The 23,815-nt window shown below is 42.5% G+C and overlaps 1 protein-coding gene across 1 annotated transcript in view; it reads right to left on the bottom strand.

Annotated features, from left to right (window-relative positions):
• Positions 1 to 9,218: 9,218 nt before the first annotated feature.
• LOC112245188 (C-Jun-amino-terminal kinase-interacting protein 2-like) overlaps positions 9,219 to 23,815 on the bottom strand; it is a 40,676-nt gene continuing 26,079 nt past the window's right edge. Inside the window, 12 exon segments of the mRNA XM_024413181.2 lie at positions 9,219 to 15,831; positions 17,632 to 17,730; positions 17,843 to 17,913; positions 18,375 to 18,497; positions 18,615 to 18,724; positions 18,896 to 19,068; positions 19,746 to 19,821; positions 20,479 to 20,687; positions 20,929 to 22,200; positions 22,203 to 23,190; positions 23,192 to 23,235; positions 23,686 to 23,785. Of these exon segments, the coding sequence (XP_024268949.2) occupies positions 15,759 to 15,831; positions 17,632 to 17,730; positions 17,843 to 17,913; positions 18,375 to 18,497; positions 18,615 to 18,724; positions 18,896 to 19,068; positions 19,746 to 19,821; positions 20,479 to 20,687; positions 20,929 to 22,200; positions 22,203 to 23,190; positions 23,192 to 23,235; positions 23,686 to 23,785 (3,338 nt within the window). The 3' untranslated portion in view covers positions 9,219 to 15,758.

Raw genomic sequence — 23,815 nt, 5'->3', positions numbered from 1 at the left:
GATGAAAAACGTTCCCGTATTAAACAAGATATTTTGTCACGAAAAGATGCTCGACTATGCATATAATTGACAGCTTTGGAAAAAAAACACTCTGACGTTTCCAAAACTGCAAAGATATTGTCTGTGAATGCCACAGAACGGATGTTACAGGCGAAACCCAGATAAAAATCCAATCAGGAAGTGCCACATTTTTTGAAACCGCCTCATGCCAATGACTCCTTATATGGCTGTGAATGGGCCACGAATGAGCTTAGGCTTTCTGTCGCTTCCCCAAGGTGTCGACAGCATTGTGACGTATTTGTAGGCATATCATTGGAAGATTGACCATAAGAGACTACATCTACCAGGTGGTGTCCTCCGTTGCAACTATTGCGCAATCTCCAGCTGCAGTATTTTTCCGTTCGCTTCTGATGAGAAACCAACTGTCATGACTGATATATTATCGAATAGATATGTGAAAAACACCTTGAGGATTGATTCTAAACAACGTTTGCCATGTTTCTGTTGATATTATGGAGCTAATTTGGAAAAAAGTTCGGGGTTGTAGTGACTGCATTTACGGTCTTTTTCTTAGCCAAACGTGATGAACAAAATGGAGCTATTTTGCCAACACAAATAATATTTTTGGAAAAAATGAACATTTTCTATCTGAGAGTCTCGTCATTGAAATCATCCGAAGTTCTTCAAAGGTAAATTATTTTATTTGAATGCTTTTCTTGTTTTGGAGAAAATGTTGCCTGCTGAATGCTAGGCTTAATGGTATGCTAGGCTATCAATACTCTTACACAAATGCTTGTGTAGCTTTGGTTGAAAAGCATATTTTGAAAATCTGAGATGACAAGTGTTGTTAATAAAAGGCTAAGCTTGTGTTTGAATATATTTATTTCATTTAATTTGCGATTTTCATGAATAGGAAACGTTGCGTTATGGTAATGCGCTTGAGGCTATGATTACGCTCCCGGATACGGGATTGCTCGTCGCTAGAGGTTAAACAACTTCTTCCGTGGTGCCCCAAATTACTAATGAGTTAATTGGTACATGATTAATTTAATTGGGAAACAATTAAATATAGTTAGTGGATTAAATAAATAACAGTCAAAAGTCACGTCACAACAGCCTGTTGCTGCCTGCCTGTTAGCTTGCACAATTGTTGCCATTTTCCTTCGGCCTCTCATCAAAGAGCTGACTGCCGCTGACTGGATGTTTTCTGTTTTGCACCATTCTAGGAGACAACAGGGTGGTATACCTAATAAACTGACGACTGAGTGTACATCAAACCACAATGTTGAAGTAGAGAACTTCATTCATATTTAGTTTTAGTTATATTTTAATTCTGCAGAAGTTTAAGAAATATTCCCTAGTGTCTTCTCATTCTGTCACACCAAAAAAAACATATCTTAATCTTGACGCTACCCATCCCTGTCGCGGGATCATTTTCGTCAGCAATCGCTGAATAGCATAGCACAACAGTCAAATAATATTACTAAAAAATATTAATATTCATGAAATCACAAGTGCAATATTGCAAAACACAGTTTAGCCTTTTGTTAATCCACCTGTCGTCTCAGATTTTGAAATTATGCTTTACAGCGAAAGCAATCCAAGCGTTTGTGTAAGTTTATCGATAGCCTAGCATAGCATTATGTACACTTAGCATCAGGAAACTTGGTCACAAAAATCAGAAAAGCAATCAAATTAACCATTTACCTTTGATCTTTGGATGTTTTCACTCACGAGACCACCAGTTACACAACAAATGTTCCTTTTGTTCCATAAAGATTATTTTTATACCCAAAATACCGACGTTTGTCGCGTTATGTTCAGAAATCCACAGGAAAGAGCGGTCACGACAACGCAGACGGAAATTCCAAATAGTCTTCAAAATGTCCACAGAAACATGTCAAATGTTTTTTATAATCATTCCTTGGGTAGTTTTTAAAATATAAATTTGATAATATATCAACCGAGTGTGTAGGTTTTTCAATAACAGCGGGAGGAACAATGGCGGCACAAAAACTCACTCTGAGAGCCCCCACCTATCCACTTATGCAATGTGATCTTTCACGCTCATTTTTTAAAATAAAAGCCTGAAACTATGTCTAAAGACTGTTGACACCTTAGGGAAGCCAGAAGAAAAGGAATCTGGTTGATATCCCTTTAAATGGAGGATAGGCATGCATAGGAACAGAAGGGTTTCAAAATAAGAGGCACTTCCTGATTGGATTTTCCTCAGGGTTTCGCCTGCAATATCAGTTCTGTTATACTCACAGACAATATTTTGACAGTTTTGGAAACTTTAGTGTTTTCTATCCTAATCTGTCAGTGATATGCATATTCTAATATCTGGTCCTGAGAAATAGGCCGTATACTTTGGGATCGTTATTTCTCCAAACATAAAAATAGTGCCCCCTAGCTTCAAGAGGTTAAGATATATTTAAGTAGGAGTTGAACTCACTGTAGAGTTTGGATAAATGTGAGCTTACTATTTGCACCATAGGAGCTCTGTCAACATCGCCTGTAGAATGGTAGGTGTCACGCTGCTGGTAGGTGTGGTAGGTGTCACGCTCCAGTTTGATCTTCTTCATGAATCCACACACTTTGTCATAACTGTTTAGAATGTGTGTGTGTCTTTACAGAGTTAGATTCAGGTTGTTCAGTTTTCTGAACACAGCAAGATAGGCAAGGCGGGCTCTCCAGTCTGTGTCCTCGAACACAGCCACAAGGGGGTGTGAGTGCTCAGACAGCAAATCACTTTGGACAGGCGGGCGGGCAGAGGCCAGGTAGACAGTGCAATGCACGCACACAGTTACTAAAGTAAAAAGGTAGGCCTATAAATATAAAACAACTAGAGATTTCACATCAGTGAACTCAGTAAATGTTTTCCTGCCTATTAAGATTTAAAAGACTTGAGCATATTTTTTTGGTAACATTTTTCCCAATATATTTTTCTTCGGGCCTGTCCTGCACCACTTCTATCGAGAGACAGCATCCAGTTGAAGCTATCTACTGCCTTTTCTCATATGCCTTTTCACTCAGGAGCGAAACAGAAGTCCACATGACGCCACCTGTGTGTCAGAAGAGGGAAGGAGAAAAATAGTTGAGTGTCATCCACAAAGCAATGATATGCAAATGTCTATTGGTTAGGTTGGCGCCCCCCTGGGTTGTGCCGTGGCAGAGATCTTTGTGGGCTATACTCAGCCTTGTCTCAGGATGGTAAGTTGGTGGTTGAAGTTATCCCTCTAGTGGTGTGGGGGCTGTGCTTTGGCAAAGTGGGTGGGGTTATATCCTTCCTGTTTGGCCCTGTCCGGGGGTGTCCTCGGATGGGGCCACAGTGTCTCCTGATCCCTACTGTCTCAGCCTCCAGTATTTATGCTGCAGTAGTTTATGTGTCGGGGGGCTAGGGTCAGTTTGTTATATCTGGAGTACTTCTCCTGTCCTATTCGGTGTCCTGTGTGAATTTAAGTGTGCTCTCTCTAATTCTCTCTTTCTCTCTTTCTTTCTCTCTCTCGGAGGACCTGAGCCCTAGGACCATGCCTCAGGACTACCTGACATGATGACTCCTTGCTGTCTCCAGTCCACCTGGCGGTGCTGCTGCTCCAGTTTCAACTGTTCTGCCTTATTATTTTTGGACCATGCTGGTCATTTATGAACATTTGAACATCTTGGCCATGTTCTGTTATAATCTCTACCCGGCACAGCCAGAAGAGGACTGGCCACCCCACATAGCCTAGTTCCTCTCTAGGTTTCTTCCTAGGTTTTGGCCTTTCTAGGGAGTTTTTCCTAGCCACCGTGCTTCTACACCTGCATTGCTTGCTGTTTGGGGTTTTAGGCTGGGTTTCTGTACAGCACTTTGAGATATCAGCTGATGTACGATCGGCTATATAAATAAATAAGATTTGATGATTTGATTTATTGATATAATGCAGTGATACCCACATATTGGAGGAGCTAATTGTGGGTATCATACCAAAATGTAACCCAAAGACATGGACCTTAATGGAAAATCATCATTATACTTTGCCACCCCAAAATGGACAAATATGTCAAGTTTGACTGCTGGCCCATGGACAATTAGTCATTATCATAGCCCATTGGTCACATAGCTGCCAGTGGCTAGATCCGTGGTGGTGGTATTCTTACTCAGTAACTCCAACTAGATCCTCACACAGTTTTCTGAATTGAGTGTAAAATGTGATCATAGACACAGTGCACAACATCTGTTTTGTGTTCATCATCCATTTGTATCAGGGTATATTGGAATTCAATCTCTTTTTGACAGCACCCCTTTTGATTTGAACAAAACCTCACATACTGTACATATTTTCCCATTGTAGAAGTGCTCAGAAAGTGACTTTTTGGACCTGAATAGCAAGACATTTAAGAGATAAAGGTGCTCAAAGTTAACCTATTTTGCATACCCCACTATACCGTGAGACATCAATCTTCATCAATGGAAAAGATAAACAATTGAGTTTGATTTAAAAGCTTATAAACAGGGTTGTCAAACTATTTAATCATTTCTTTATAAAAAAATGTTTTATTACAAATATAGAATTTTGTTTAAATCAAAAGGAATACTGTCAAAGGGTGATCGAAATAAAACGTTTTTACCAATCAATGTTTTAAATAAATACAATTATGGTTGACTTTTCTGATTAGGGTGTCTTTGCTGAGAGGGCGTTACCATCCCACTGATGCACAATGATGTCATCAAGCAGTAGCCTGAGGACTTCTTGGATCTCGAGAGGGCTTACAGCAACTTCGCCACAGACTTCATCAATGGTACATCCAGTTCCACGAGTGTCTTATCTACACATTCTAATTCTATGGATGATGGCACCATCATGTGGACAAACCCTGCAATTCAGTGACAACAACACCTAAAGACTACTGTATTGGCTAGTTTCAGGAAATACAGACCAAAAATACATTGTGTGTATTCTTTTTAAATACAGGATTGTATTAATACACTTTTATAGTGAGGGCACCCAGAGGAGTGGTAGCCAAATTTAAACCTCTCTCTACGAACTAGACCCACATGAAAAATACTACAGTTTACTATGGAATACTGCAGTACTTACTATATAATTCTATAGTAAACCATAGTATACTGTAGGATACTATACTACACACTATAGTATCTCTCAATCGTATTATAGTAAATACTGCAGTATTTACATTCCCCTCCCCCATAAGTGAGAAACCTACTACATGCCAAGTAAAGACCACATATTGTGTTCCCTACAGGTTATATAAGAGGGCACAACCTCCACTTATATCTCAAAGATGATAAAACAAAAACACTATTATAAGTACTACACTAACGTCTGCAAAAACACTACAGTAAATACTATAGTATAGTACAATTCACAAAAACACTATAGTAAACACTATAGTATAGTAGTCTGCAAAAACAGTACAGTAAATTATACAGTAAAGTACAGTCCGCAAAAAAACTACATGAATTACTATAGTATATACTACAGTTTTCTTTTACTACAGTATTTAATACTGAAGTTAACTGTCAATACTAGATTATATGAAAGGAAATACTACAGTATTCACTAAAGTCCACAAAACACTGCAGTGAATACTATAGTAAAGTCTGCGAAAACACTACAGTGAATACTAGTATTAATGCTATTTAAGTATACTATAATACTTTTTCATGAGGAACAACTTCATGTAAACAAATTGTACAAAGTCAGAGAGTGAATGGAAAATCTAAGGAAATGGATTTTACAGAATTCCACAGCAGCTCGTAAGGTGTGCTGCAGTATGAAGCTAATTTTACAGGAAGAACCACTGTATGTTATTGTGTGTTTATATGCATGTGTCTGTGCCTATGTCTGTGTTGCTTCACAGTCCCCACTGTTCCATAAGGTGTATTTCTATCTGTTTTTTAAATCAAATTTTACTGCTTGCATGAGTTACTTGATGTGGAATAGAGTTCCATGTAGTTATGGCTCTATGTAGTACTGTGCGCCTCCCTTAGTCTGTTCTGGACTTGGGGACGGTGAAGAGACCTCTGGTGGCATGTCTTGTGGGGTATGCATGGGTGTCCGGGCTGTGTGCCAGTAGTTCAAACAGACAGCTCGGTGCATTCAACATGTATTTATGCTGCAATAGTTTATGTGACGGGGGGCTAGGGTCAGTCTGTTATATCTGGAGTATTTCTCCTGTCTTATCCGGTGTCCTGTGTGAATTTAAGTGTGCTCTCTCTAATTCTCTCTTTTTTTCCTTTTTCTCTCTCTCTCTTTCTTTCTTTCTCCCGGAGGACCTGAGCCCTAGGACCATGCCTCAAGACTACTTGGCCTGATGACTCCTTGCTGTCCCCAGCCCATCTGGTCGTGCTGCTGCTCCTGTTTCAACTGTTCTGCCTGCAGCTATGGAACCCTGACCCGTTCACCTGAAGTGCTACCTTGTCCCAGGCCTGCTGTTTTCAACTCTCCAGAGACAGCAAGAGCAGTAGAGATACTCTGAATGATCAGCTATGAAAAGCCAACTGACATTTACTCCTGAGGTGCTGACCTGTTGCACCCTCTACAATCACTGTGATTATTATTATTTGACATATTGGCCATGTTCTGTTATAATCTCCACCCGGCACAGCCAGAAGAGGACTGGCCACCCCTCATTGACTGGATCCCCTCTAGGTTTCTTCCTAGGTTCCGGCCACACCCCCACCTTTGGCATTCCTGTCTTTTCTGTAGATATTATAAACATGTATTGCTACCACTGTATCATCAAAGGTACTATCTAAGTGAGTTTCAGAGATTGTCAGAATATGAATGTCATCTGTTACTAGCAAATTATTGATTTCATGAACCTTGTTTCTTAAGCTACATATGTTAATGTGGGCTATTTTTAACACTTTTCTGGGATGCTTGAATGTTTTTATTGCTTTACTGGGAAGCTTAGCAGAGGTAGACATGCTCAGGTTGTTTATGTTAGTGCAGGATGAGCTGCACTCAGTGGACTTATTTCTTGGGCACACCACCTCAGTGCTAGCAGTATAACTCAGGTTCATAGTCATATGATTACTGCACACAATAGCCGTAGGATCAGCAGAGTTATTCAGGGCAGTAAGAGGGACATAAATTAGGTTACTTACATTGTGTCTTCCAACGCCCCTGGTATAATATACATTTGCTAAAGCATTATGATAACTCAGCGACACAATGGTAGGGATTAAATGAGCTGGGATTGGGTCATTGATAAGTCATTGTCTCAACGCAGCCTTATAATGCTGTGAAAGGATCCAGGAACCCAAATAACTGTCAATAAATGTTACACCCAATGAGCTGCAATAGTCTCGTAGACAGTTATGGAGGGCTAAAAGTCTGCTGAACCGTCCAAAGCCACGATATATGGAGGGCAGAGGGCTGGAGGGACATCCACAGCCATGGAGGGAACACCCAAGTCCCTGTCAGAAAACAGGTGGTACAGGGGCTCAAAGCTATTTGAAAGTATTAAGTCCAGACGCGGGAAGAAGGCAGGCGTGCAGAGAACGAATCTTCTCCTTCTTTCTGGTTCCAACAAGCATTCCATTTATGCTCACCTGGAGTCGAACAACGAGCAGAAATTTTCTGGTCCAGCTAGTAGAGGGGTGCAGTGGCAGAAATTGATCAGAGTCCGGGAATGTCCCATTATCATCTTCTTGAATGTTTTGATAGGAAGCATTTGATAGTCTCATGGAATCCTTATTCGGTTCAAGGTGCTTGGTCAAAGATTACAACACAGTTGTGTGGGGCGCTAGTTGGGGCATCCGTTGCCATGGAGGGAGCATCTAAGTTCCCGGCGGCACCAGGAAATGTTTGTTCCCTTGGAGTGTCAACGTTCAGCAGTGAAAACTCCTTTGGATCTGCTGGGGACTGCCATGCTAGTAAGTGTTTGATCTACAAGATGTTCGGAGTTGTCACGGGGAAAGGTCCAATGGATACCTTCATTTGTGAAAAATGTTTTGAACTTGATGCAGCTAAAGAAAGGATTATTACTCTTCATGAAGAGGAGTTTTCACTGCTGAACGTTGACACTCCAAGGGAACAAACATTTCCTGGTGCCGCCGGGAACTTAGATGCTCCCTCCATGGCAACGGATGCCCCAACCAGCGCCCCACACAACTGTGTTGTAATCTGTCTCTCGTTGAATGTGGAGAGCGAGAGAGAAGCGCAGGGAGATGGGTGATGACTGGGTCGGTTGTCAGTGGCAGCTCGTTCCTTGCTACGCACCGGCCCGGCTGTGTGTTAATGTTTGGTGTAGCCTCTCAGAGCTGTGTTGGGCATGTCCCCAGTGTCTGTAGCCGAGTGGGATACAAAACATACAATTACAGCATGTACTGGCCAACAATTGGAGTCACACTCACACTCTGGAAATAAGGACTTTCCTTAAGTAGTTCTATAGAGAGCGTTGTATGAGTTGAGCTCTTAGTAGCCTGGCTCAGTTGTTGGTATCCAGGTACTAACGTTTCCAGGGGTAAAAAGTTGAATGAGAAAAGTTGAGCTAGGAAAAAAATGAAGAAGTTGGTAATTAAATGCAGAGTTTTGATTAAATGGTTATTAAAAGTACAACAACGACAAACAGCACAGCAGAACAACAACGCGGATGTGTGACGTTTTTCAGGAAAACAGTCACGTGTGCTGTACGATGGGGTTTTCTTGTCAGGTCATGTTTCTACTTGCACGAATGCACACACACACAAACAGAAAAAAGATTGTAACTTGGACCTAAATCATGCATTAATGTTGACATTTGAATTACAGTGGCATATTTAAGCAATAAGACCCGAGGGTGTGTGGTATATAGTATGGCCAATATACCACAGCTAAGGGCTGTTCTTAGGGACAGTGAAGGGCTGTTATTAGTGCCTAGATACAGCCCTTAGCCGTTGTATTTTGGCCACCACAAAACCCAGAGGTGCCTTATTGCTATTATAAACTGGTTACCAATGTAATTAGAGCAGTAAAAATACATGTTTTGTCATACCTGTGGTATACGGTCTGATATACCACAGCTGTAAGACAATCAGCATTCAGAGCTCGAACCAACCAGTTTATTACTGGGGTTGGGATTTTACTCTATAAATGCACTTTAGACAGATGATTTCTAGAAATTGTGATCCAGCAGCACAGTCACACAACCACAAGAAAGAGACAGTCAGACGCATCCCGACATCAAGCATATAGTTTATTCATAAGATCAAACCCATGACAAGGCAGTGTTTTTATTTGTTTTTATTTTACATTTTGACAAGTCCCCCTAATGATACAAGATAGATTAATGTGTTTTTGTCACATACTGATGCTCTAGTTATACAGTGAATAATATTGTTTATGGATTTTTAAAAAAGTAGATTAACTGTTAACTGGATATCTGAGCTGCTATACATGACTAGGGGATACTTGGTGGTTGGTTGGTGTACTTTAGCTATCAGGGAAGTTCAAAGGACTTCAATTAAGCTGTTACAAGACAGAAAAAATACACAAAACAAACTGGTACAGTTAAGAGATGACACACAACTGGAGCTCAAAGCCATGGGCTACATTGTCAAGATGCGATAGGTTCCCGTCAGAGGTGTTGGACTCGAGTCACATGACTTTGACTCAATTCACAAATTTGATGACTTGAGACTCAGCCTGATAGAAAATAAAATACCTTGATTATCTGGCCAGGTTTTGGAACGATTTGACTACGTGGAGAGCCAGAGACAGTATCGCACTTGCAAAAAAAAAAAAAACATATTGGCTAGTGAAACGCACACATGGACCTATGATTGGACCAACAAAGTCACCCAACACTGGGTGAGCTAACGTAGTGAGAAGGTTTTAGGGAGTTGAAACTGAATGGGCAAAATATATTTTTTTATACATATTTTAATAGAATATATATAGCCTACCATTTGTATTGTATATTTATACAATTGCTTATTCGATCTGGTCATTAACATAGGTCTACGACATTGAACAATTATTTTTAAAACATATCATCTGTGCTTCAGAACCAAAAAGCTGCGGGTCTTGACTGTTGACCAATGTCCAGTCATCAGCATTGGTGCGCAAAGGCCGTCGCACACATCCAAATAGTGACCAAAAAGCACTTGTTTAATTTTCTCCGATTTTGTCTGGTAACAACAGAGTAGCCTGCCTACATTAATATGATCCATATAGAGTACCGTTTAGCAATGGTGATTTCATTTACACTTTTCAAATTTCTGATATGGCTTAGTTTGGGTGGGTTATAATTATACAGCTCAGTGGTAACGTCACACTACCTTCAATACTTATGGGATGGAGATGTAACATATTCTGGCGAATTAATTACTTATTTGTGAGGAAGAAAAAGGCTAGACAGATCATGCTTTCCATCCGATCCCGCAGCCTCTGCTGCATACAGGTAGGTCATTTGATCCTGTTAGCTCTGGACTCCAGCGAAGTGACAATGACCACGTTTATATGCGCACAGTAGTCCGGATAGGAGCTCATATCCCGCTTAAAATCGTATTCGGCTAAATTGTTTACATGCACCTCTGATATCCCGCTCACGAGTAACCGTGAATAAACAGAATATTCCTCATTTAAATGAATATGGGCTAAATGGGATAGTAAGTGAAATATGGACACTGACTGTAAGCCTATTACCTCTCACATGTAGCGGGGTGAGTATAATTTGTGGAACGTTCCAACTTTGTAAATAACAAGAAACAACGCATTCAAAGTTCTATAGTGGCAGAATAAGATACCGGGTAGGTTGTTGGCAGTCTGGTTACGTTTTTCACTCACCACGTTTATTCAGAAGAATGTCTATCCTTGATCTGGTAGCCTATGGACAAACATTAAGAATAATCTATGTGGTGAGTTGATGCCTATTTAGCAGCTATATAGCTAGGTGAATTGATCATGCTACTTTGTATGCGTTGAATGTTGGCATCCTTGTACTTCACGAAGTTTTTGGAACAGATTCATGTTGGAAGTGGAACGTTCCACAAATTATACCCACAACATATAGCATAATAAAATATGAACTCCTTTGGAATTATGCATTTATTGCAGTAAAATTATACAACAAATGTTAATTTCGTCATGGGAACAGGAATGGAGAAATATTTATTTATTTCAGCATCTCAAGAAAATACAAATGCCAGGGTAGTGTGTTATCTTTGACACTGTAATGCAAGCAGACATATGCACCCAAGCCAAACTGAAGTCTTATCAGAAATGTGTTTAATTGTTTTCTCAGCTTTTCTTTTCCTTAAAACCAGTCAAACTGATTACATTTTGCAAAGGACCAATCTTTCCACTGTTTTGGAGTTGTTGCATTTTCTTTCAGGTCCCTAAACAAAACAGACAACTTTACCGGTATTTACTAGATTACTAATGCATTCATTCTATCAATGTAAGACATTATTCTGGTCTGCACTACTTTATTTAGTCTTCTGGGGCAACAATTTATGACAGGCCTACATGCAGCTTTTCTTCTATCTAACCATAGTTGACAAACAATTGGCCTACCAAATGTAGTAAATTATATGGCCTACCAAATGTCAGAAGTTATAAGCAGAAAGTTGTCTAAATTAGTGGTGAATGTAGCTAGTCGGCTATACGGTCCAGTATGGAGTAGCGGGAAAATAAATGATTATGGAATTATGGTGGATTGAATTTGACAGGTAGCCCATCCTTTGAAGTGATTTGACAATCTGACGAAAACGTCATCGCAGAACCCCATGGACTGCACAACACAACATATGTGCAACTGAGCCTGCGCAGACAGCGAAAAACAACAGTAAAGGGTATAAGTTGTTTACATCCCGTCTAAAATCAGCATATCCCAGGCATTTTATCTGCGTTTCTCATAACCGGGACAAAAGCTTTTTTGGGTTAATGTAATTGGGATATGATGTTTATATGCACCATCTCAAAAACAGAATACTTGAGTATCCTGAATAATAACGGGATATTGGTGTGCATGTAAACGTGGTCACTGTGACATGATATCCCTAGTTGATAGACAGCTAACATGAATGACTTTCAGCTCAAAATGCAGGTGTAAAAGGGTTCTGACTTATGTTTATTTGTGTATCTTTTGTTTTGAAAATGCATCACCGTTTTTTGGCCGTAATGATAGGCTAAATTTGAGCAGCGATTGTGCGCACCTTTGCGTGGGGGCTCGAACTTTGAACCATTCCTTTTTGGGGGTTGCGGGTCAAAAATTTAGAAAACCACTGAGCTGGCAAACAGATTGCTGATTTGCTGAACAGCTATAGGATCGTGTGCAGCGCAAACGTCAAATTGTAGGGACAGAGGATTGTCATAAATGAATACACATCTTTTTTTTTTGCTGATGATCAAGAATATGAACCGTTTACTTTGCAAGCTCATCAGCAATGGGGCATCAAGCAACAATTTCTAGCATAGGCCTACTGGTGTTTTGGTATGTCAAAATTGCTTGAAATGTATAATTTACTTATAAGACTTGCATTTGGAATTTAGTAAAATAAATGATTACATAATCAAAATGTGATGTTGACAAAATAATGAAAAGGGCTGTCTGGTAGCCTAAAGAAAACGGACAAAGATTTGTAGTTAAACAAGCCTTTGCCTGTATATTTTTTATTTTTTTACTTGATTTGAGACACACAAAAAAACTTGCGACCCGACTCGCTCTTAGAATGCAAGACTAGGACTTGACTCAAGACTCAATCCGTTCTACTTGGGACTCGATTTGAACCTTGTGACTTGAGATTTGCAGTGACTCGAATAATAGTGACTTGGTCCCACCTCTAGTTCCCGTGTGAAAGCAGACTCTGAAAGCTATTTTAATTGGTTAATCTTTACTACTCTGCTCTATCAGGAGATTGGCCAGCACTTGAGTGGGTGTGGCATTGGATATCAGCAAGGTGACACTTTACGTGTGTCCCCTAATGACAATGTCACAGATTTGCCTAAAAGCAGTGCTGCTGAAGCCTGTCTGTGGGGTGAATGTCTGAGTTAGCAAGAACTTAGTGGTTCACAAAACATAGTGGTTTGATGTAGACAGTGACGTGTATGGAAACGCAACACGCTCAAATTAAAACAAATAATAAAAGGAAATGTACAATGTTCTCTCTTTCCATTGTGGTTTTCATGGTTCTTTTTTGAATATGTCTCCTTTTATTTGACATATTCCATTTCAATAACATCCTTAACATAAAGGACACAGCACTATCTTGTTGACACTCTATAGTATTTACAGGATCTAACCGACAGCGATACACATTTAGATTATACCCTCTCTCCCCTCCTACTGACACCACTCTCACAAATAATAAACTGGTCACCATGGAGGTTCCATGACTCCTCATCGCCAGCGGATCAACAATGCTCTCCTCTACAAGATCTTCTTCTTGCCGTTTGATACTTGTTGAAGAATAAAAGCAGTAGACGAGCATCCCTCGTCTTCTACACTCAACCTGATATTGGGGATTGCAGTATGACACCTGTTTCAATTCATTCTGTGTTGGCCACCACTCTACTCCCTTCATATGTTTAGATGTTATACTGTAGGCTACAGTATGCTGTGTGAACTGGAAAGGACAACTGTAGAAAGTCAAATGTCCTATTATAAGTACGCAAACGATGTACTGTATATTATCCATGATAAGAGTGAAATCAAGGAGTACATGTGGAAAGGTCAACTTCTCAGGACATTTATCAGGCAGAATATGAGCCATTAGACATTGTAAAGTCAACTTCTAAAACTGTTGGTCGGACCAAAGCAAGCCTATTATATCCAAGAAACTACCGGTCTTTCAATGGTGGCACTTCAATATCAAACCTTTTTCTAACTTAAAGAGGAACTTTAACTCCTCTCAAAAACTATCTTTTTGTATTTTTCCATAAATGATTAGCATTTTGCATCATCATGATGGTGGCCGGTGACATCTTGAAAGTCTAATATCTTGAAAACTTAAATGCTTAAACTATCTATCCTCATTTTGACTTGATCCACCTTAAAGAGAAGGTAGAAGGACACAGAAGGCACCACTACTTTCTTAGTCAGCATTATCGATGTCATGACTTTACTTTCCTTGTCGCCTTATGGACAGTCAACCAAGGCCAATCTGGCCTTATTCTCAGTGGACTCAACTCAAACAGGGACCGACACCCACCTGTACAACAGTGCTTCCTGTGAGGGAGTAGTGTTGAACAGTCAGAACCGTGGGATTATGGCTTCTCCTGAAGAGGACCTTCAACTGTCCTCAACCTGATATTCAGACTGATTATCTCTGTACATGTACATTAGGACACTTCACAGTTGGACCAGATGGAAAGGAATATAACATTGGATTGTTTCTGTAATACTGTATTTGCATCATTAGAAGTCCAGAAGCTGAATGATTCTCTTTTTTTTTTGTATCTTTCTCTCTGTTCCCAAAGCACTGACAGTTATCGCCCCATTTCCATAGCAACCTCTTCCTGCCACTGCTGTGTTTGGAGATTTGATCAGAGGAGCTGTTGTCCAATGACAGATGACTACTAAGACAGGTATGGACCATGGTGGACAGGGCTTACTATCAGGTCAACATCATCAACATAAGTCAGAACCCTTTCAATGTCAAAATGACCAATATGATGAAGAGCCTCCATTTGCAAAACTGAGGCTTCATTCCATTTTAGCCCCTAGTCCCTTCCCCTAGCTCCTGCTCAGTGTTCACACCCACAGATCTGAAAGGATCTGGATAGGTGTAATAAATATGATGGCAACTCCATTTAGCTCAATTGAAGGGCTAACTGTGGCCATCCCCACGTCGCTTACACCTGCTCGGTCCTTTCAGATCTGATGCCAGTACATTTTCAAACTATGAATTCAAAAATGGTGGACTTCAAAGCTGGGGAAGGAACTAGAGAAGAGAACTGGAACCAGGCATAAGCCACATAACACAACCAGTGAAAGGATAAGCTCTCTGAAATAGGTCCAAGTCCCACCAATTGTTCCTGACCCACCATTTGGTAAACACTGGGCTAAAACATCATCCCTCTCTTCCTTTCTATTTCTTTATTTTTCCTTTCTTCACTTCCTCTTGTTTGATTATTGGTTGTGGATGCTACTTTCATAGTTTGTATGAGTCATCTGTATTTCTCTACTGCCTATACATAGGTGTTCCAAATGTGTATATTTACAGATCACACTTTCTTGTACACGATACAGGTGTTAGCTCAGACCAATCACATCAATGTACTCTCTCTCTTCTTCGATCTTTGAACAAAAACATATTTACACCAAGCCTCACCTGACCAAATAATATGCTTCATGTCCTCTTGATTTTTGCGCTATTTGTGTGTCCTAATTTTCTGTGTGTGATTGTGTGTGCATTACCCTCCTAGCCATGCATTGGAACATGTGAAATAGCAGTAGTAGGAATTTCATTGTTGTTATTGTTTTTTAAACCGAGGAGGATACATAATATCTAAAATACGGTACCAAGACTTAATCCTAGAACCGTATCATAGAAAAAGAAACAGGCAATCCATCTAGAAGATGGAAAATAAATGTATAAACAAATGAATCAATAAATAAGTCAATAATTGAATAAAACACGTCGCATACTGTAGAACAGAAATTAACATTCCAGTTTTAGAGGGATACTGTATATATGGGGTATTTTACAATGGAAAGAAAAGCCACCAGTACCCCCTGGTGGTGAGATTGATGAACCTACACAAGCAGCAGCAGGAAGAAGAGGATATGGTTGTCATGGCAACATTTCCTACTTCCTGCCTGCTTTACTCCAGGTAGATGTCTTCGGTGGGGCAAGCGTACTCCAGGTGCTCCTGGTAATACTCCTGGAAAGCCCGTCTAGAGAGCAAGACAGAGAACAGAGGCCTTAGCTTAACAAACAGATGTCTACAATCAAATCACCCTGCAATAATGTCTCAACCAGACTCACATCATGGTTCTAGCCCAAGATGAGCATCAGCTTAGTAAACATTTACCCATACCATTAATTAATGTCTGAAGCCTTTCTGTCCACTAACCCTGACTCCCCAGCCCATACCGTCCTGCTCTGCCCTCTGCTTTGCTGTGTCGACCTTGAACCATGGCCATCTTTAATAATTCAAACCCAATTTGCCTGATTCAGACAAGACAGGACAGGAACTACAGACATTATAAACCCCAGCTCACACACACACACTCCCTCTGTCTTTCTCTGTCTCTCGCTGAGAGAATGACTCATTACTTTGTAATGACTTTTCTTCTCCTCTCCAGCATGCCAGCTGAACTAAAGGGCTTGATACTATAGGTATAGTAGTCTATGGTTTCCAACCTTCTTATTCAGACCACAGTATAACAGTTTGTCATATAAGCAGTAATGACCGAGATTGGGAGATAAAGCAGTGCTAAAGCATTGTTAGGCTCAACCCTAATACACCCCCCCCCCTTAGCCCTGCCTCTCTGTTTTGCACTATCCCGCAAGCCACATCGAGTCGGAGGGGTCTTCCAATTCAACTCTGAATGAAGGGTAGTGCCTTTTCAGTATTCTAGTTGGCCCTCCACACTAAGTAAATTGACATGCAGACTTCCTTTCGCGTGGTTGTCAAAACTCCCAAAACTGCAACCCAAGGGTCTAAAGTTGCTTCAAGAAGATGGCTGGCAAAAATACGAGGATGGAAACACATGTAAGTAATCCTAACTTTAAAAAACAAATTACGCAAGAAATGTAGTTCAGAGGAATGTGTTCGTTAATGTATAACTGAACACAAACATACAATGCAACATGCAACAATTTCAATGATTTTACTGGGTTACAGTTCATTTAAGGAAATCAGTCCATTTAAATAAATTCATTAAACCCTAATCTATGGACTTTACATGACTGGCCCAGCCAATCAGAATGAGTTTTTCCCCACAAAAGGGCTTTATCACAGACAGAAATACTCAGTTTCATCAGCTGATAGTCTCATATGAACCAGCAGGTGAAGAAGCCAGAAGTGGAGGTCCTGGGCTGGGGTGGTTACACATGGTCTGCGGTTGTGAAGCCGGTTGGGAGTACTGCCAAATTCTCGAAAACAATGTTGGAGGTGGCTTATGGTAGAGAAATGAACATTCAATTCCCTGACAACAGCTCGTGGACATTCCTGCAGTCAGCATGCCAATTTCACGTGACAAAACTGCACGTTTTAGAGTGGCTTTTTATTGTCCCCAGCACAAAGTGCACCTGTGTAATGACCATGCTGTTTAATCAGCTTCTTAATATGCCACACCTATCAGGTGGATGGATTATCTTGGGAAAGGAGAAATGCTCATAAACAGGGATATAAACACATTTGTGCACAGAATATGAGAAATATACGCTTTTGTGCGTATGTGATCTTTTATTTCAGCTCATGAAACATGGGACACACAGTTAACATGTTGCGTTTATATTTTTGTTCAGTATAGACAAACATGATTATGCATATTTTTTGGTCATCACTACGGGGGCACAGCCAATGCCTTACTGCAACTTCAATAAAACAAACAGTGCTGTGGAGAGGCTCTACATGCCTAGGTTTACAAGCACAGCTTAAAGGGGATTGAGAATCATACTCCAAAGTGTGTCCTATAGCAGAGATGGGTGTGTGAAAGGGAGACTCTGAAGTACTGTGTGTGACTCACCCAACACTCTCGGCCACACGCCGCATTGACTCCTGGGAGACAAAGACGTGGCAGGCGAACCTGTTCAGCATGGGGTGTTTAGTGATGAAGCCAAAGTAGCTGAGGAGTGAGAGAGGGGGTTAAGTATAAACAAATAAAGTTGAATGTTCTACCTTTATTCTTTGGTGTTTTATTGTCTAATGAAATGTATCCTCAACATTAACTTTCATACCAATTGTTTTTGGGGTGGCATCCACAGAAAGAGATGTTCTTCATCTGGAAGAAGTGACTACATCTGTCAAACTGGAGAGAGAAAGGGAGGGGGGAGAGAGAGATGCTCATATTATGTGGTAGTTTCAGCATCCTTTTGATTGCACTACAGTCGCTTAAGAGTCTCTGCCAAAAACATATATGTCCCTGTTACGTCCCCAGTTTCTGTGTTGTGGTTTGTCATGTGTGTGTTTCAGGATGGCTTCCTGAAATCCTCCAAGCAGCTGATTGGTCGACTCCATGGCTAATTCACTTTCTTTGTTTTGGTTCTGTCCAGCCCCTTTTCCCCATATTACCGTGTGAAGGAATAAATTCCTATTAAACGGTAAAATCTCTGACTTTTGTCATCCTTACTCGCACCTACAGTCCCATATTCACTTGACGGGGAGTTGAGTTGTAGCAGGGAGTTGCGTTCCCTCTTCATAGAGGCGTGCGTAACAGTCCCAGTTTACACTCGTCTCTTACCCTCACTTACACCTCCCCATATCTCTCACCTCATCCAAAGTGTCATATTCGTCCTCCAGGCTCATCACCAGTTTAACCCCTTGTAAACTAATCTCCAGCTCACACAGAGAGGGGGGTCTCACATGGACCGTCCGCTTCCGCGCTATCGCAATCTGACAAAGAGAGAGTTCAATACAGATCAACTTTGTTAATTGAACACTGTTTCAGACTATTGAGCACTCTATGACCTGTTAGTTTACCCAACCCAGAGTTGTGCATTTCCTGTTTACCTTCTGCATGGCGGCACAGAGGATACCATTGCCTTGGTGATAGGGCACCTCCACAGAACCCAGGAACTGAACACTGAAACTGTCCATCCAGGCTGGGTTCCTCTTCACTCCTACCGGAAGTACACACACAGGAGGTGACATCAGACTGGAGGCATTTATGTACCGTCTATTTTATCTTATTGACATCCAGGTTGACATACTCTGTATAGAAAGGGAACTTTCCAGTAAAACTGTGCTCCTACCAGAAATGAACGTAACGTTTATGTCTCTCTATCACTCACCCATTATCTCCTTGAACTGCCCTATGACCTCATGGGCATAGAAGGCAGGGAATATCCCCATCTCTCCCGTCCGCATGTTGTAGCCTCTGTACCAGTAGTCATCCTCCTCCTCCTCGACATACAGAGGGTCATCCACATCCAGCTCCAACTCATCAACATGTCTAGGGATAAACCTGTAGGAGGCAGGAGACAGAGGGTATAGATACACACACATTACTTGGTTTTAGTGAGGAGGAAGCAGCATCTGTCTGGGTATCAGGTGACTCCCCGAGGAGAGGCTGTTAGCTGAAGAAACAGCAGACACATTTAGGGATGGAGAGAAGAGGGAGGGTGGTAGGAAGGGGTGAAGGGGGAGGGGAAGTGCTGAATGATTTAGGTTTATAAAGGTTAGGGAGAGAGGAATGATTCAGTTACTGAGGAAAGGGGAAACAGTGAGCACACACACACACAGTGAGGCCCAGGTGGTGGCAGGCTGGTGTGTGTATAGCTGTTCCCCCTGCAATTTCACTAGGGCCATGACACCTGCCCCCCTCTCACTCTCTCCTTTCCTCTCTTCCTCCCTCCATCTCTTCTTCCCTCCCCCTCTCCAGACCACTAGTGATTCACCAGAGTCACGTCTCCTACTGCACACAACCATCCTTTATCCCATATCACCTACAACCCATAGTGCATGTGTGGGACTAAGAACAAAGAGTCAAACAGATGAGAGATTATAATATACTCTTGAAATGATAACGTTACAATAATTACAGTTTTTTGTCTGATCATGATTTCAGATTGCTTGTTGTGTTGCTCTCTGTTTATATAACACGGTATGTCTGTAAATGATGTTCTGAATGCTATGACTCACCTGTATACAGCCCTGTGTGTCTGGTCCCTCTCCTCTCCGTTGATGGCACAGGAGAACAGCCCAAATGACTCTGTACCTGCACAGGTAAACACAAACAGTGAGATCACTGATACACACGTTGGGAGGGACATTAATATAACCCATAGGACCTCTCTGAATTATAACTGCATCGGTCAAAATAACTCATTATGATGAAATTCTTCTTCTTTCCATTTGTAATAGATCCTTAATTATGTAGACGATCCTTCAGTGATCTTTTATCATACTACAGCTTGGGAGAGCTAACATGAACACTCTGGACTCAGTAAATGAGACATATTCAGTTGGGATCTAACTTGGTACAGGCCTGAACATGAATGAATACAACAACCACGTCTCAGTCACTAGTAAGCAGTCATCGGTGGTACTGATATCTCAAAAATGTACTCAAAAGGCATATGTGAAATATGCAAATAAGCCTTAACACAGCGTTTTAAAAAAACACCCAAAATAAAACCTCTATCAACGCAGTTCCACAAAGAGCCATAAACTTATTTTTGTAGAACCTTTTATGATAGTTCCTTTTGGAATCAAAAATTGTTTTTGGCGCTCTTGATTTTTCTATGGGTCTTCAAAGAACCATCCCATTTAAAGTTTGTTCAAAGAACCTAAAATGGTTTTCCCTATAGCATCACTCTGAATAACCTTATTTGGTTCCAACTGGAACCTGTATCTTTAAGTGTAGGATACCTACTAGAGGATCGTGAGGTGCTGTTGACAAATACGTTGAGGAACTTCTTGGAGAAGTGCATGTCAGCATCAGGTGAGGAGTCTTCTGACGAGCTGAGGAGTTCTGGCCGCACCCCTCCGTTCCCCCGGAAGTACCCCACCTCCCCCATCCCCAGAGGGTCATCGTCACACAGTGTAGACAGCTCACTGTCATCACTCAGCACAGAGGTACATCTGGGAAGGGCACGGTTCACACAGGTTAGTCATAATAGCTTAATAGAAGAAGACAATATAAAAGCATCCATAATGCACTATAAAGTTGACTCGTGATAAATCAGCTTGGGACTGTTGTGACAGCACTGACTAAACAGGAGTAATTAAACAACTTGATGTAAATGACTTTTAAATTGCCAATAGAATAAAATTCAACTAAACCCTTCCATAACAAAGATGGGCCCTTTCTCCATGTAAGTACCTCCTTAGGCTGACCAGCTCCAGTGTAGTGTTCTCATCCACCACCAGAGTGTACTTCATGGAGTCGTATGCCAGACCGTCGTCATCCGGCTGGGACCGCAGAGGGAGGTCTCTCTCACACAGGGTGCGTTCCTGCTCCAATAGGGTGAGGTCCCGGACACTCTCGTCGATGGGCGGAGAGCTATCCAGGTACTGGTGGCTGCCACCGTAGGATGACTGCTTCCTCAGGCAGCTCAGGAATGGGGAGGAGTCTCCCTCTTCCTCTTCCTCATCATTGTCAGTGGAGTAGGTGAGGCTGAAGCATCGGTTGGTCTGGGCCGTGGGGATATCCAGGGTCACGCTGTGTTTGACAGTGTTGATGCGTTCCAGGGAGGCCGTAGAGTGTCCGTTGGGCTTGGCCTCTGTCTCGCGGCCCTCGTCCTTGTCAATCGTCACGCTCTCACTCAGAATGGGAGAGTCCAGCTCCTCCGTACCCTCCAGCATCATCAGGTCGTTATCGGGCTCCACAGTATCATCATCTTCTTCATCCTGCCTCTTGGTGTTTTTGCCTGATTTAGGGCTGGTGATTTCTTTCTCAGAGTCCTGAGTGTGATTGTTGTTTGTGGATACCCTGTTGCCATAATGCTCCACGATCACCGGTCTGATGGTGTCAGCTGTGGGATTGCTCTTGTACAGACAGGGGCCAAATCTATCGTTGACTTTCCCTGTATTCCATTTGGGCAGCTCTGCACTCTTCTCCATCTTCTCGCTCTCCTTCCACTCCTTCCTCAGACCCTTCCCTTTTTTATCCTTCGATTCCTTCGTCCCAGATTTCAGCATTCTTTCACCCGCAGCGTTGGTGAACGTGACTGGCTCGATGTCTGAGGAGGGTGAGATGGTGTCCGAGACGGACACTGACCTCTTGAAACAGTCCTCGGGACAGCTAATTGGATAAGACCCCTCCAAGATCATCTTGTTCACCAGGTTGTTAAGCAACCAGGGTGAGTCTGAATTCTCGCTCAGCTCGTCCTCGCTCTCCGACTCTGACTCTCCCTCACTGTTACCGTCGTAGTCGTCAGCGTGAGTGGGTATGAGTCTGGGTCCCACTGGCAGGTAGAAGGAGTGTTTGAAGCTCTCCAGGCTGTGGTCGGGTTCTATCTGGAGTACCATCTGTTTGGACCTTCTGTCCTCCTCACAGCGTGGGGGTGGGGGCAGGGCCTCATCTGGGTCAGCCTGGTGCTCATAAGGCAATTCATCATAATCATCTACACTCTGTAGGCCCATCAGAGCCTGGCCGTCATCATAGGGCTCTGGGGGCAGGATGGGGAGTCAGCAGGGGGGGAGGTGGCTAGGCTGGGGGAGGGTAGTGGTGAAGGTGAGGGTAAGGGTGAGCCCACTTTGATGGGGTCTGGGTGGCCAAGGAGGAGCGATACCTTCATTCCCACAATGCTGCTGTCCTGTTCTAAGTCGTTGTCAGGGCCCAGTTCCTGGTCGGAGGTGGGTGAACTGGCCTCTTCGATGGAGTTGGTGAGGTGGGAGGAGCGTCCACTACTACTGTCATCACTGGTCATGTCCAGCTCTGTCTCTGAGATGGAGGAGATCATATTGGAGACCAGGGGTCCTCCGCAGGAAAACGCTGCCTCCAGCTCCCCCTCAATGTCTGATTCTGACCCGGGAGAGCTCAGGTCATGCTCTTGGTCTGAGGTGGCGTAGCACCGCTTGGCATTCATGTCAGCGATGCCAGGGTCCGAGGACGGAGATGTGGAGTCATTGGCCGCCTCATTGGCTGTAGCTGGAAGCTCGCTCTGGTCAGTGTTTCTGGATTGGTCGAGAACATCAGAGCGGCTTGATGGCATATAGCTGGAGAAAAAAGCCAGCTCACAGGGCTCGATGGAGGGGAACTCAACGTAGACTGAGCTCTGGTTGTCCTTACACGCCATGTCATAGGTCTCCTTACACATGAATTCTACGTCAAAATCTTTCTCCAGCTCCTCACCTGACAGAGGGGTGTCAGCTCCGTCATTCCCCCCAATGGGAGCAGTGGAGGACAGGCATCGGCTGGTCCCGTCTGGGTCGTTTTCCAGTTCCCGGTCCAGGCCTGACTCAGTAGTGACCGTGTAGGTGTCGGTGGGACGTCGCTGGGTGGACATGCAGGACCGTGAACGTTTATGGTTGTGGTCAGCGTTGTTGAGGTCGTGGTCAACCTCGGTGTCAGAGCACTGGGAGTGGTCATCCAGGGATGAAACTCTGGAGGTCAGAGTTGAAGGGTCGGCTGAGGAGTTAATGACCTCGTCAGAGCCCAGGTGAGACTTGTGTTGACCAAAGGAGCCTGTTGAAGAGGGAGAGGAGAGGGGATAGAGAGAGAACAGAACAAGTAGAGATAAAATGAAGAGAGATGATAGAGGTTGAGGGAGATGAGAATGCAGAGAAGAAAAGAGAGATTAGAATGGATCATGAGAACATTATTGCAATAGCCACTTTAAACCAGAAGTCACCAGAGTAGGGATGGCAGTGATAGGTCTGTTTATCTATTGCTCCCATCTAAACTATGCTCTGTGTTGGGCCCAAACACACAATAACAAATTAATTCTCACCAATTGGACTTGGAATGTTTGGTGTCAAAATGGAGCCCATTCTTTAGAATCCCAAACTATGTTTGCCAAAGTCTATATCTACAGCTCTGGCCAGTGAGGACAGGACGACTACACTTTTACAACACGTCACTAGATGTTTATGGGGGATGACTTCTGGAGGGCGGCCATTTTGTTTGGGGGAGTACCTTTGCTCTGGGGGCTGGGGCCTGGGGGCTGTTTGGGAAGGGCACTGGCCTGTCACGTGGCTCCCATCTTCCAGACATGAGTGGGTTGGAGACAGACGGCCTGCACGCAAAGGACAACAGCTTACAGTAA

The sequence above is a fragment of the Oncorhynchus tshawytscha genome, linkage group LG06 (genome assembly GCF_018296145.1).
Source record: "Oncorhynchus tshawytscha isolate Ot180627B linkage group LG06, Otsh_v2.0, whole genome shotgun sequence".
Classification (NCBI taxonomy): Eukaryota; Metazoa; Chordata; class Actinopteri; order Salmoniformes; family Salmonidae; genus Oncorhynchus; species Oncorhynchus tshawytscha.
This window is presented reverse-complemented; position numbering and strand designations above follow the sequence as displayed.